The 13,978-nt window shown below is 36.1% G+C and overlaps 1 protein-coding gene across 13 annotated transcripts in view; it reads left to right on the forward strand.

Moving 5' to 3' along the window:
• Nucleotides 1-13,978, forward strand: part of LOC105150229 (RNA-binding Fox protein 1) — a 298,467-nt gene that overhangs the window by 258,280 nt on the left and 26,209 nt on the right. For 3 of the 13 annotated variants that reach the window (XM_087408557.1, XM_087408559.1, XM_087408561.1), the window contains exon 9: nt 9,372-9,519. The exons of the other annotated variants lie outside the window; for them this stretch is intronic. In XM_087408557.1, coding sequence (XP_087264683.1) covers nt 9,372-9,519 — 148 coding nt within the window. The remainder of the gene's footprint in view (nt 1-9,371; nt 9,520-13,978) is intronic. 13 annotated transcript variants of the gene reach the window in all.

Raw genomic sequence — 13,978 nt, forward strand, 5'->3', positions numbered from 1 at the left:
GACGTGTTTAAAATATCTTTTTATCAAGCATATTTCAATACTGAGTTTTGCAAAATTAATAAATTTCATTTTTTGTCATTAATTCAGTGAAATAAGCGCAGTTTGAGAACCACTAACGTGTGCAATTATTAAAGAAAAACTATCGGTTTATTCTTCGAGAACTATCGTCGCAACTTAAATCTTCCGATAGTAATTGTTCGCAAAAACTTTCGAAGAAAGTAAAATCTCTCGGGCACGGTGATTTTAGATAGCCGGATTAGTTTTGTCGGTATTCGGTCACTACGGGGTGATTCGATAGAAAGAAAACATATTACGTCGCGTCGTTGGAGTCGTTATCGAAGTCACGAAAACACATCGAAAACGCATCTATTCCGTATCGGCATTGGGAACAGTGTTGAATTATGATCGTGTCCCGTAGATAGCGATTTCTTTGCGAGATGTGAAAGTAGAAGAGCTCACGTTTATACATATATATATATATATATATATATATCTATATATACATATATATACTAATCTCTGCATCTCCTTTTTTGGCGTATATTACTCACTCACACCATTTGCTCGGAAGTATCTTTGAATGGCTTTCGTTCGGAGACCGTAATCGTTATTGTTATACTTCTGGAACGAATAATATCTCTTAGTGCATGGAATCATATATTTCAAGCGAGATCGGCACATGAGTCGAGGCCGATTGGAGCCTTGCGATCGAGTCTATCTGTGTAGCAAGAAACACGTATATTGTACCTGCATACCTCGATGCGAGAATGCGCCTTCATCCACCGCTTCAGGAACTTTGGTTGCCTCCGTCGCGGAGGCAACGATTTTCATTGCAAGCCTTGGGATATGGCGAAGGAACTTTTTGACCCTCAGGAGAGAGAGACCCTTCGCCTGTGTGCGAGCTCGGATCGATAACGCGCGAGAGAGAAAGCAAAACGCGGAAGATTTTAAGCTATCGGAATTGTAAAACTCGTGGAATTAGAACGAACTTTTTCTTCGTTTCGAACGTCGAATTGCCGATCGGGGATTTCTCGAGTCCTTGTTTACCGGGATAATTGATAGCTTCGTTGTGATAACGTAGAGGCAATTGTGTAACTTTCGACCTTTTTCTTTGTTTTTCTTTTTTTTCTTTTTTTTTTTTTTTTGACAGATATGCTTCGGAATACGCGGGATAATGCAAGAATAGCTGCATTTAGCAAAAAAAAGTAGCTTCGTACTGTTATAAAATTCTTTAATATGATTGGTTTTGCTGTTAGTTTCTTATTGGATTTAAATGTATAAACCAATCATACTAAAAAAAAGTCACAACAATTGTAAAGCTGCTTTTTCTGCTGAACGCAGCCATTGATTTTATCACAAAAGCATAGTTTCACTTTATCTTCGTGGCTTTCGTAAAACTAAACGCCGCAAATTAATTCTAATTTCGCGTGACGTAGAATCTCGTTTTGGAACCTAGATTTAGAATCTTTGGTAAACGCTGGTTTCGTTGGTTACTCTACGTTCTAGTACGTCCCGGACGACGAAAGGGGTGAATGTAACGGGTGTCTCGGACACACCGAAGGTTTGTCGTGCGCTCTCAACGGGTCGCGGTAGTCCTGTTTGCTAACGTCATTAGTCCTGTGAGCGTTGATTTGAATTCCAAGTAATTTGCCAAGAGAAGTACGTTATGTAAACACCACACCTTAATCACTGTTGCTTTACTCGTTGGGTTATGCGACTGTGGTTCTAGTGCATTTGACTGACTTTTCAGCCTGCCACGGCTGCATTCACACCTGTTTCCGTGTATGTTCTTACTTCTGTTTCTTTCACGTTCTATTATTCACTTCGTCCATTTCGTACCTCTCCTTTTCCTCTTCTTTCTCCGCCGGATACGTCAATACCTCCATCTCCGTTCTCTTTCCCCAAACGTTAACATTTCTACGAGAAAGACGTAAAGTCGGTCTTCACCTTGCCACCATCTTTCGTGACCGGTCATTTTTCAGAATTCGTTAACTTATTGGCAGATTTATTTGTGAAACGCTTAACGTGACGTACGCTTTAATATCCGCCGCTATTCTTCTTCCCGAATTTAATAAACTTCACGAGAGAGATCATTACGTCGACGATATTTCTTTGGTTCAATAACGATGTTTATTATTCACGAAACAATTGTTACGTGTATTGTAACAATCGTATTACATGCACGTAACAATGTATTGAAAATCGATGATTTAACGCGAATGTATTTCTATGGTTATTAAAACTTTGTGAAAATTGCAAACTTTTATATGAGACATAAATTAATACTTTAACATTTGTTTCATTTATATTATTGGATTCACTTTCCTTTTAATTTCATTTTATCATATAATATCTTCTTTTACAAATATATTATTTACGAACGAAAACTCCTTTCGAGGCATTGTTTTAAAAGCACTCGATACAATGGAGCTTCGTAATTTCCCGAATGAAACGAGCAAAACGAATCATCAACTTAGACAATTCAAACATCTTAATCTTCGCGAAACGATCTAGAGCGCACAGAGAAGATCTTCGATCTTGATTCTCGCATCGCCCACTTTGTAAAGTTAATGCGGCTTAATTACGTCTTAAGTACTCGTGATTTACGACTCAAACGCGCTACGTAGAAAAGGCGAGCGAGTTGATTCAATTGCTCACCTCACACGCTAGTGAGCCTGTCACTTTCAGAGATGTCGAATAATCTCAAACACCGAATTCTCGACCTGTTCCCTGCTTAATTTTATATAAAATCCAGTAGTCCATTCCTTCGCATAATTTATTTACGTCGTTTCAAATTAACGAGATCAAAATGTCGATCTTTATTCTTCATCTCTCTCTCTTTTTTTTTTTGAAGCACATTAAAATTTAGAGTAGAATTTAACGTAAGAAAGTGGTAGACCCATAATTTGTACACTGAAAAAAATTTGTTTAATTTAAGTAATATTTTTTTGAATAATACTAAATAAACATTTCTACAGATAAATATTTATTTGCAATAAAAAAATGTTTACGTAGTACTTTATTTAAGAAAATATTACTTTAGATTTAGAGAATTATTTTTTTTCAGTGTTAATGTAAGGTCTTATATACCATTTTCGATACAACTGCGCGTTTAAAGAGTAGATCTTACGAATAATGAGCTCGTCCCTCGTTTTCGCAGCAGACCTTTCAATTTCTCACCGTATCGGCGCAAAAATGGACTCCCTCTCACCGTCCCTTAGCGAGAAAATCAATCGAGCATCGCGCGGCTCTTTCTCACGGCGACACCGTTTTCCTAAATGCAGATATAATACCGCGCAAACGTTTTCGGCCGTCGTGTCTGTCCTTTCTAAGCCATCGTTGCCGGTGGCTCTCTCGCGAGGCGATTGAGTACAGCTTCGCTCGGGAATACATAGGTAAACTCGTATTCCCTTTTTCTCTCGTTGTATCGACTAGCGAGTTGTACCTCGCGAGCGATGGAAAGAGCTTCGAGGCGCGCCGTGCAAAAGTGCGCAAGAGAGGGAGGAAGGGACGGGAAGGAAGAGGGCGATAGAGGATGGACAGAGAAGGAGATAGAAAGGGAGCGAGAGGGAGACGACACGTGGGAGAGACGTGGGTCCAGGGGTGGATGCTGGCAGCGGCATTTATTGATCGCTCGTAGCAACCCTGCTAGCAACCCTCACCGCACCCTCCGGCCGCCCTCTCGTGCTCCGAGTCACCCTCTCCTGCTCTCTCAACGTGCGCGTCACCGGCCGCGAAACGAAAGCCTCAAAGCTGCACGAGCTGCACTCCCTCCCTCTCCCTCTTCTTCCCCAGGATTCAATCATATTAATTACTCACAACACCGCCGACGACTCTTAACGTAAACGCTGCTCGTTGATCCCTCGCTGAATCTCCGTGGATCGTTTTTCACCTAACGCGCTCGCCGCCATGCAATAATACGTAACACCATCTTGAACGATACATTCAATTCGTAATACTCCTTGAAAACGTTATATTCTGAAAATAACATACGATCAATGTTATCGCGAACAATGTAGGTATAAATATAGGAAAAACTGAGCTGTCTTAAACATTTTACTATTCTTTAAATGTTTAAATGTGTGTGTTTCGACTTGTGTACAGCTCGCTACTTTTGCGAGACATCTTTAAATATTATTGGTACCTCGAAAGAGCGGCAGACAATGAGGTCAAATGCGAAACATTTAAAGCAAATTTTTTGGTGCAATTCGGTTAACTCAAAAAATAACGTTTTCTCTTTATTGAGATTTTCCCTCTGGTACGTACGAACGATAAGGTCAGGCCGGTGTAAAATTCCACGCATAAATAACGCGTAAATATACGTGAAATCGCTGAATATCAGGCAGATAGATATATTATCTGAAATTTGGCGGGGCTGACTCGCGTTCCATAGGATTTTATATGATCCTCACATTTTACATATTAAAGAGTTAAAATTTATGTTACAAATTTTAATATAAGATGACACAAAATAGAATAGATACGTGATAACACATAATCGACAATTATGATGGCGAACGCGATAAAAGCGCTGTTGTTGATATCAAAAATAATTTCGATGAGGCCAGGTGGCCTAGATGCGCAATAACGAAGTTTCACGCTATAACACGTGATAAAAGTTCCTTTCCCTCCGATATTCTCATTATCGGGTAATTGCGTTGAAAATGGCGCGGGACGAGAAGTTATCGCGTAATAATTGATAAGCGTGCGAAACGACGTACGAAGCGTTAAAAATATTATTTCCACGTTTATCTCACGTGTAAAATTGGAAAATATATACAATTTGATTCAATTACGTGCGTTCCTTCGGCCAACGTATTAATCTGATTTCCCAATTGTATTTTAGCTTGTCAGTTGGGAATCTCTCATTCGTTATATATTTTGCGTATTAATAATTATGCTGATATAAATTTTTGCAATTAAATTTTCAATTAAAAATTTTTATGTGATTGAATTCCGCCTTTGCCAAGTTTCTCCTTACGTTTCTTCTCTTTATGTTTATTTAATTAAAGAAACGGCTCATTCGGAATTTATCCGTTTTTCATTCAATCTTAAGTTATACCCGTAGGCGGAATTAATTAAACGAGGATATAGAGGGGATAATTAGTATACGCGCAACTCGTAAAGTTTGTTTCAATTTAATTTGGAGTTTTGCTATTTTTTTCATTTAATACACACGCGTCGACGCGGCCACATTCTCGTGAAAATTTGCGTGAAACAAGTACATCAAGTACAAAAATATGGTAAAGTAGGACCGTGATATCGTTATATAAAAATATAATACTCGTAAAATTATTTCTCATTTCATCACGCATGTTTTACGTCCGATGTGCTTTATATACACTGAAAAAAAGAGTCTAGTAATAGCTATCAAATATTGAATGAAATAATTTTAATTAAATCTTCAGTTAATATAACCAAAAATAATTTTACTTCTCTAAATATTCAAGTATTATCAAACAATGATATAACTAGCCATTTAGTAATAATTACTAAATATTTAGAAAAATAAAATCATTTTTCCTTATATTATCTGAATATATGATTAAAATTATTTTTACATAACATTTGATAATTATTATCAGATTCTTTTTTTTTTATAAATGTATTATTGCAAATCTTCGAATTTGACATTCAGGATGATTATTAATCTCTGCGCCGGCAATTGCCAAGTTATTTCGATGGTTTTGTGAGTAATTATTTTAAAATTATTTTCAAAAGATATTTGAATCGCGAAATAAAGAGAATCTCGGATGCAGTCAGATAAATTATAAAGTCTCGAGGGTAATTTTTTAATTCTTGTTTCCCTCGACGTCCCCTTTTCTCTTTCGTTAAATTCAGTGCTTCGCATCAGTCAGTTCTTCCCTCCTTCTTCCATCGTCTTAATTATATCATATACTTGCAATAGTGCCTTCTTGTGCCTCTCGAGATACAGTAACATAAAAGCCTCTTCGTTCAGTTCCTTTTACGAGGAGAATTCAAAATTTCGATTGTAATATCGGCTCTACAAAATAACATAATTGCAATGATTCGGTAAATCTTGTTTCATGTGTTTACGATTACACATGTTGACATTTCGCAAATGTTATTTTTTTTTACGTCATGAAACTGAAAGAGCCAGTATATCTCGCGATATTTAGCGATGGTACGGTTTACAGTTTGAATATTTTAATGTTTTTGTACAACACGCGTGATACACACGTTACAGATACATTTTAAATTGATATTGGGCCGCATAATTGTTAGATTTTAGTTGACATTTTCAGAATTGAAAAAAGTGCACATGTACGCCTGAAGCGAAAGTGCGCAGTTGTGTGTAAAATTACATCGGATATCAAATATGCAATTACGCACGAATAGCACTGCGTTGATTGGTAATAAATCAGTGAGTAAATATCGTAATTAATATTTCGTTTGTGCACAGTGGGCGAAATATGCAGGTTGCGGTCGTTTAGCAAATAAACTAGCATGAAAAATGTGCCGTAATTAACAATACTGCGTATACCAAATTGTGCTTTGTCAACAACAGAGAACATGAGAAAATTCGCGATAATTCACGTGTCTGTTTTCTTTTTATTATGTATTTAGAATATTATACCTAAATTTTTGTTTAAATACGCCTAATATATTAAATATTGATAATTCCTCTAACATTTATCTTGAATTATTACGACAGAAAAAAGTAAATTATATTTAAAAAACATACGAAAAGAACAGTTGCTAAAATATCTACAAATTTAGCTAAATACAGAAAATAATTTGATTAAGCCGTCAAAATAATTACGTAAAACGCTCAAACTGATTGCCGAAATGTCAAAACTTTTTATAACATCATGCTTGATTATTTTACATTATTTTGGTAGTTTAATTATTTTCAAATCTGTGTCTTTTAAGTTTAATTAAATTTTGTTGATACTTTAACATTGCTCTTTCTGTATAAACATGTTATTTAAATTAATATGTGATATTGTATTATATAAATACAATATTAAAACGTAAAAACATTTATTTCTAAATTTTTCAATTCTATTTAAATTCTATTTCACTTTCGATCAGACGTAAGTAAGTTCGACCACGAGATGATTACATGATAATTCTTATTGTGCGCTAATTACTTAATTGGCCACCATTTCTCTAAATCGATTGAAGTAGCAACATTGCATCGTAAAGTAGCAGTAGTTAAAAGGTTTTCTAATTACAATCATAAATCGTTCGCAGCGTGATGAAGAGTTTCATGTACGTTAGAGGGAAGTGTACGGACTGATGCGATTGTTCGATTCGCTGAATTAACAGTCAGTCGTGAACGCAATGGCTCTTAATAAATCCGTATCGAGAAATATCGAACTCTAACGAGACACAACCCGAGCGAGAAGCCGCTTTCGCGCGGAATCCGTACGCGCGATCTCGCGGTAAAAATTAATCCGTTTTCGATTTACCGCATGGAGAAACGTCGCGCCGGATGATCCGCCGGCTATAATCAACTCTCGCAGTTTTTTTCCTCCGGCGGCCCTTTTTCGTCCTCTCGCAGAAGAACGGCGCGTCGTTACGATTTAACGAAGCTTTAGAAAAGTTGGAAACTTTCGAGAACGCAATAAATCTGCCCGGTGCGTTCGCCTTAACGAGCCCAGTCCGCAAGCTTTGCATAAAATTTCATCTTATTCGTTACGACAAAATTAATTCTCTTTGCCCAATCGTACGTGGTCGTTCGTCTTTGTAGCGTTAGACTTTGTTTTACGACGGTGCCGTGTGTCAGGATCTTGTTAATTAATTAGTTAAAACTTGAAATTAAGAGTCAAGATTAGAGTCAACGAAACGCAAAATTAATATCCTCCTATTACGTAACTTTTTTCTCAAAGACTTCAAAATTTATTGCGCAAGTTCTTTCCTATTATATTCTCATTGCGTGATTGCATTATGCGCCGATACGACAAGTAAATGTTCCCTAACATTTTCCAATTGTCTAGTTGGCGTAATTCAGGTAATTTCAGTAATGATATTACTATTACATGATCGACTAATAATTACATTTAAAGAGACCGATATTACATTAAATCGTGTGTCCCGAACGGTACTTCGAAGAGCACATAACTATGTAACATCTGATTTGCGATACGTATACACGCGACTATCGCAATTAATTATCATTTTTATATCCATTTGTTCTGAATTTCCAATAATATCGACTGGTTTTTACTTCGAGTCGTTGCTAAATGGAAAAAAAAAGAGAGAGAGAGAGAGAGAAATAGAGTTTGGATTCAAATTAAATTTACCATTTAAATCACAAGCAAAATTGTACAATCATCACTTACGCGTTTAAGTTGTTTCAATTCGTTAACTTAAATTTAAGTGAATACGAATTATATAATAATTTATAGCCGCCGAGAAAAACTTTCGTTCGCAAATAATCTTTCATTTTTATTTTCTATTACAAACTAACGGAAGATTTTCGTTAGGAATATACAACAATCTATTCGTATCATTTACAGCGGCAGCAAAATATACGTAACATAAAAAGAACTCGCTAACTGACACCGAAAATGCCATAATCCGCTCACAATTACATATTATTAATAAGATATTTATATTACGTGATTACGAGACGTTTTATTACGCAGACAAACGCTTCAGTGCAAAATAATTCTAACGTGAAGTTAAAAAAATTGTTAATAATGTAACTGGTTCGACCGAATCGTTTCTCTGCATAACATTTGTAATTTTAATCTACAACAATATTTTACGATCGTCCGAACCGCATCGAATTAATCCGCCAGTTATTCACGGAACGTTGAAATTAACGCAACAACAGTTCCAACGTTCACGAAATATTGTTGTAATAAAAACTAAGCGTTCATGATATATATGAAAAGGCGAGTCTCGAAATTCTGAGGCTTTAATCCACTCCCTCGAAAATGCAGCTGCGACATGTTCGACAATCGTACAAATACTGGGCAGTCTGGAATTTAAATTACTAATAGCGCGATCATTCATTCAACGAATTGATCCCCTACGTTTTGAGACTGTACTTTTACGTTAATGTTCAAATTCAAAGGCTGTTGAACTTTATACGTACAAAAGAATCTAGAGGGAAATATTTGCTTTAAAAAAAGAATTTTTTTTATTTTTCGTTTATTTTTTATGACACGTGAGAGAGCAAGAGAGAGAGACCGCGTCTCGAGAGCGACGCCAACAACTACGCTGTCATTTATTTAATTATTAACCTGATTGCGCGAGTCACGAGGTGCTCAAACTAGCGAACATGACGCGGCTTCTCGAAGTTCCACGAAAACGAGGAGTGGATTAAGACACGGCGCTCCCGCCGTTGCGCGATCACGGGAGCGACATTTAGCACTAACAGACTCTGACAAAAACAGGATACAGGTTGTCGGCCATGCCGTGGAGCTGGCTAGGAGCGGCGGCGCCATCGGCAGCTACAGCTGCAGCGGTCGCTGCGGCCGCGGTGACCCCATCGCCTGCAGCTGCACCGCTCGTCCTTGCACCCAGAGCGGCGGCGAGACGGAGGTACGGATTGAGTTAAGGATCCTACCACATATGCGGCACCGAGACAATCGTGTTTAATGTGTTGAAAGCGATAAACGAGCACGAACACCTCAAATTTACCCCGACCAACCTTAATCAATCCCCACTTTCTTCGTCCCATCGCGCACTGAGAGAAATGTTTTGTAATATATACGACTTGCAAAAACTTTCTTATCTTTTAATTAATATATTCTTTTAATTAAAAAATTTTTGTTCTAATCAAAATTTGGTAGAACTTTAATCAAACTTTGATTAGATCAACAATATTTTTTAATTAAAAGAAAGTTTTTGTAAGTAAGTTAACAATGTTTTTGATAGAAAATTCTCAAAGGAATAAAATTTTTAACTTAACTTACAAAAATTTTTTTATTTTTAACTAAAGAACGTTTTTGTACGTCACATGTCATACAAAACATTTCTCTCAGTGCAAAATGGAAGACGGCAGACGCGGTTCGAGACAAAGCGGATCTGAATAATAACTTGAAATATCTCGCGTTACAGTAAAACGCGCTCGGTTCTTCTTGCATTTTACGAGAATACCGAAAATCGCTCTCGATAAACGCGCGAGACGTCCAAAGCTTCTTACCGTCGTGTACAATTGTTAAATTGTTAAATCTGTGCGCGACCTAGCTTTTAAAAGTGGTCTCTTTTCCTTTTCTATTTGTCGTTCGGAAAATCCGCACAATCGCTTTGTTCGCGTTTTCGATGCAATTAGGTCAATTTCTAAAATTAGGTCGTGCTTGGCAAAAATTTCCGTCCAAGGGAATCTTCAAGAGTTTCACGTACAAGCTTCGCATCCGGTATACGTTTTACGAAAAGAATGTCTTTTCCACTTTCTTTGGTTAATACGAGACGATGAATAATCCACGAAGTAGAGCTAAAATTTCTCATTCGTATAAAAACACCGGCCAAGGAAATAACGTCGCGTAGTTTTAACTTCTATCTCATCTACTGTAAATTTTACGAGACTTAATTATGTCACTCATTTAATAGATAATACTTTAATCGTAATGTAGTATTAAAATATTACAATAGTATGTGTTAAAGAATTATTTTTAAAAATTATTATTAGATATTCGGATATTGCTTATAATTTTCTGTTTAAAGTTTTATTAAATGGAAGCAGCAGAGATTGAATGGAAAGAAATTATGTATTTTTAGTTAATCATTGTTCTTGAAGTGCATCGTCGTTAATCGTACCGACGTTTTATTTTTTATGATTAAACCGAAATATTTTTCCTCGGGCAGATGGACTGCATTATAATTCAATTAAATATATATAAACCACAGAGAATCGCAAAATATACGCGATTTATTCAAGTTTAGACTATAGTGTGTACGAATTTTCGATTCATGTCGGTTAACTCATTACTCGTGAATTCACCGTGGGACATTATTTTACGTGTCTTATCATATCGTGCGTAATATCACTGTGATATATTCCATCACAATATAATAATGGTTTCCACCATGGCTATTGCGTAATTTCGCGATCCCCCTGGTAGATTGCCGCGTAAAATCGGCATCATAAAATTTATTATTGCATCGAACCGCAGACGCCTGTTTAACGATCGATCCCCGTATTATCTACTCCTTTTTCCTCTTATCATACCTTTTCATATATTTATTGTCTTTCTACTTTCTACTATTTCATAATTAATGTTGCCACCTTTCCTCTTCTCGGTGTACTCGTATCGACAGTGTAGCACACAGAGTGGAAAGAAACCCGTTGAATATTCACTTGTGCACGAACCGCAAAACCACCACCCGAATGCTCCGCCATGGTTGTTGCATTGATGCTAGTTGGACGAACACAATACTGTTCCTTCCTTCCTCTATTATACATGTGTATATATAATATATGTATATCGTTTCTTTCTTCAGGGCACGCATTATATGTCGATGTTTTCCGCCTAATTAGTCAAACTCGATCGGATGTTTAGGGAGCTCTCGGCGGCGGTCGATCTGTGGCCGGAAATAATCGCATGGATTTCTACTAACATTTCTTATAACTACATTTTCAAGCGAAATTAATATGTGATAAAATCGACAACAAATTATTAGTTTTCGATATGAATATTACAATAATGTTAGTGTGAAAGAAAATTAAAATTAATAAGAATATAATAATTAAAAATTAAATCGTGTTTTTAATAATTAAATTATAATAATTGAGTAGTTACAATAATTAAAACATTTTTATAATAATTAAAATTGTTTAAGAAGATCACAATAATGCATTTTAAAAAATTAGACAATTTCTATCGAGTCATGAAAAATTTATTTATGTCGTGTAACAATTTGCTTTTACATATTTATGATTACGCGCGCAAATGCAAATGAATCGAAATACATACGAGATGGAAACGTTTTACTTCGCGGCAGCTGATGGGTTAATATTTAATTCGTAAGCTCATTGGTTTTCAATTAAATTTGCGTAACGAAAAGTCCATTTGTTTGCACGGAATTTGCAACGTGCGGTTCAACGGGAAACTTTTGTTATCGCAAAAATTATTGATGACGCTAATGCAACGTACGATTTCGAACAAGGGACAAGCAGGCGATTAAAGGATGGCGATGGCGCATTTAATTTTTTCATTGTTTGCGAGTGTAATCTCTCTACTCTTCGTCGGATCATGTTATCGCCGGACCGTATTTCCATAAATTTGGATCTTCTCCGAACCGGCGCGGCGCGGCGTGTCGGACGATCTGCCACAGCGTGCACAGTCGATTAATTAATAGCCGCTAATTGGCGTGTCACGCGCACTCGTAAAATTTGGCCGAAGACAGCAATCGCGTTCAGCACGGTTGGCTTTTAAATTCATATCCGGAATGAATCGAATGGTCGGTCGTCGTGTGTGTCGCATTCTCGAAATGTCAGTGTCGTGTGTACGAAATTTTTTTTTTTTTTTTTCCAAAAATATGTGCCTCGCTTACTTTGATGTAGAGTAACACGTGAATTTCGAAAAACGGATTGCGATAAACTGTTATATCGTACGAACTAGGATAAAATGACAGCAATGCACTATATCGATATTTTCAGAAAGTCGACACGGAAGAATTGACGTAACAGACTATCAAAAAAGTCATTTACAATAAAATAAAATAAAAATATTTCTTTTAAATAAAAAAATTTGCAGAATATTATTAGGTGTTGGAATTAATTCGTAGCGTTTTACAAGTGATGGGAAGTACTTTCATTAATGTATTTTTTAATGCTCATGTGAAATAAATAACATTCTTTCATTAAAAACGCTACGAATTAATTCCAACACCTAATATTTTGTAGACGCGAACTAAAAACTGTGTGTTTTAATAATTGAAAATATAAGTAAAAATCCATAAAATGTACATATTTATATGCCGGCAATGTTAGTAATCACACTTCTGTGCCACAGATCACGCGAGCCTGTAGGAAAATGGAGTTCATGCAGTTGTAAACATCGGCCCCTTACACACAAACCACCTTCCTCTTTTTGGAATGCGCCTGCTATTTTATGCATCACGCTCTTGTTCTTGACCCGCCTTTAGATAACCGGCGATCAAGCCGACTTATGAACCAACCCTTCGTCGTTGATCGTTAACTTACATTTTGATTTGCGCTAACATCACGCGCGTTACCTGCACAGTAGTTGTCTGTTGAGGATGCTGTTGATGTGCTGCTCATGTAATTGAACCCACTAGTCTAACAACAGTGCATATGATTGTTATACTTTCGATGTAATTTTGATTATCAGAACTTTGAAGAGATATGTTTTCACGATTGTCGTATTCTTTTTTTAATTTTGAAGAAATAAGTTTGTAACATTTTATTTACAACTCACGATTGAATTTTCTAAATGAAAAATTTCGTTGTTTAGTAACATGGATTTTATTTTAAATATATGTATACTATATAATCAGTAACATATAAATATAAGTAGATTGCAATACAAAATATCATTTTTATATCATTTATTTTTTTTTTAAGAAATCAAAAGATTCATTTCTTTAATAAACTTTATTCTCTTCAAGGTGAATTTTTCGAGGTGAACCATATATATAAATGAGAAAGCACTTGTTAAATCGCTCCATCAGCAGCTGATCCGAACGAGATGACTTGGTGCCGATGAAAAGGTAGGCAGAATCGTTAGATTTTATTGCTCCATCTTGGACCAACCGGAGATAAAAAGGATTCTTCTCATCGCGCCGAGTTTGTTTTCCCAACTTTTTTTTTTGTCAGATATGTCGATAACTCAATGTCATTTGTCGTTGCCGTCAATACAACAGCAATTCATTAAAGTCACTATCCATCCATCAGGGTTATCCATATGATTCCTCCAATTACATCATCTATTAATGCTCAAAACGTAAATTAAGAAATATCTCAGAAGTTTAATTCATCATATCATAGCCCGATAAATTATCTATTTTCTGGCAGATTGATATTCTTATTTAATAA

This window comes from Acromyrmex echinatior, chromosome 8 (assembly GCF_024713525.1).
Source record: "Acromyrmex echinatior isolate Ae372 chromosome 8, ASM2471352v2, whole genome shotgun sequence".
Lineage (NCBI taxonomy): Eukaryota > Metazoa > Arthropoda > Insecta > Hymenoptera > Formicidae > Acromyrmex > Acromyrmex echinatior.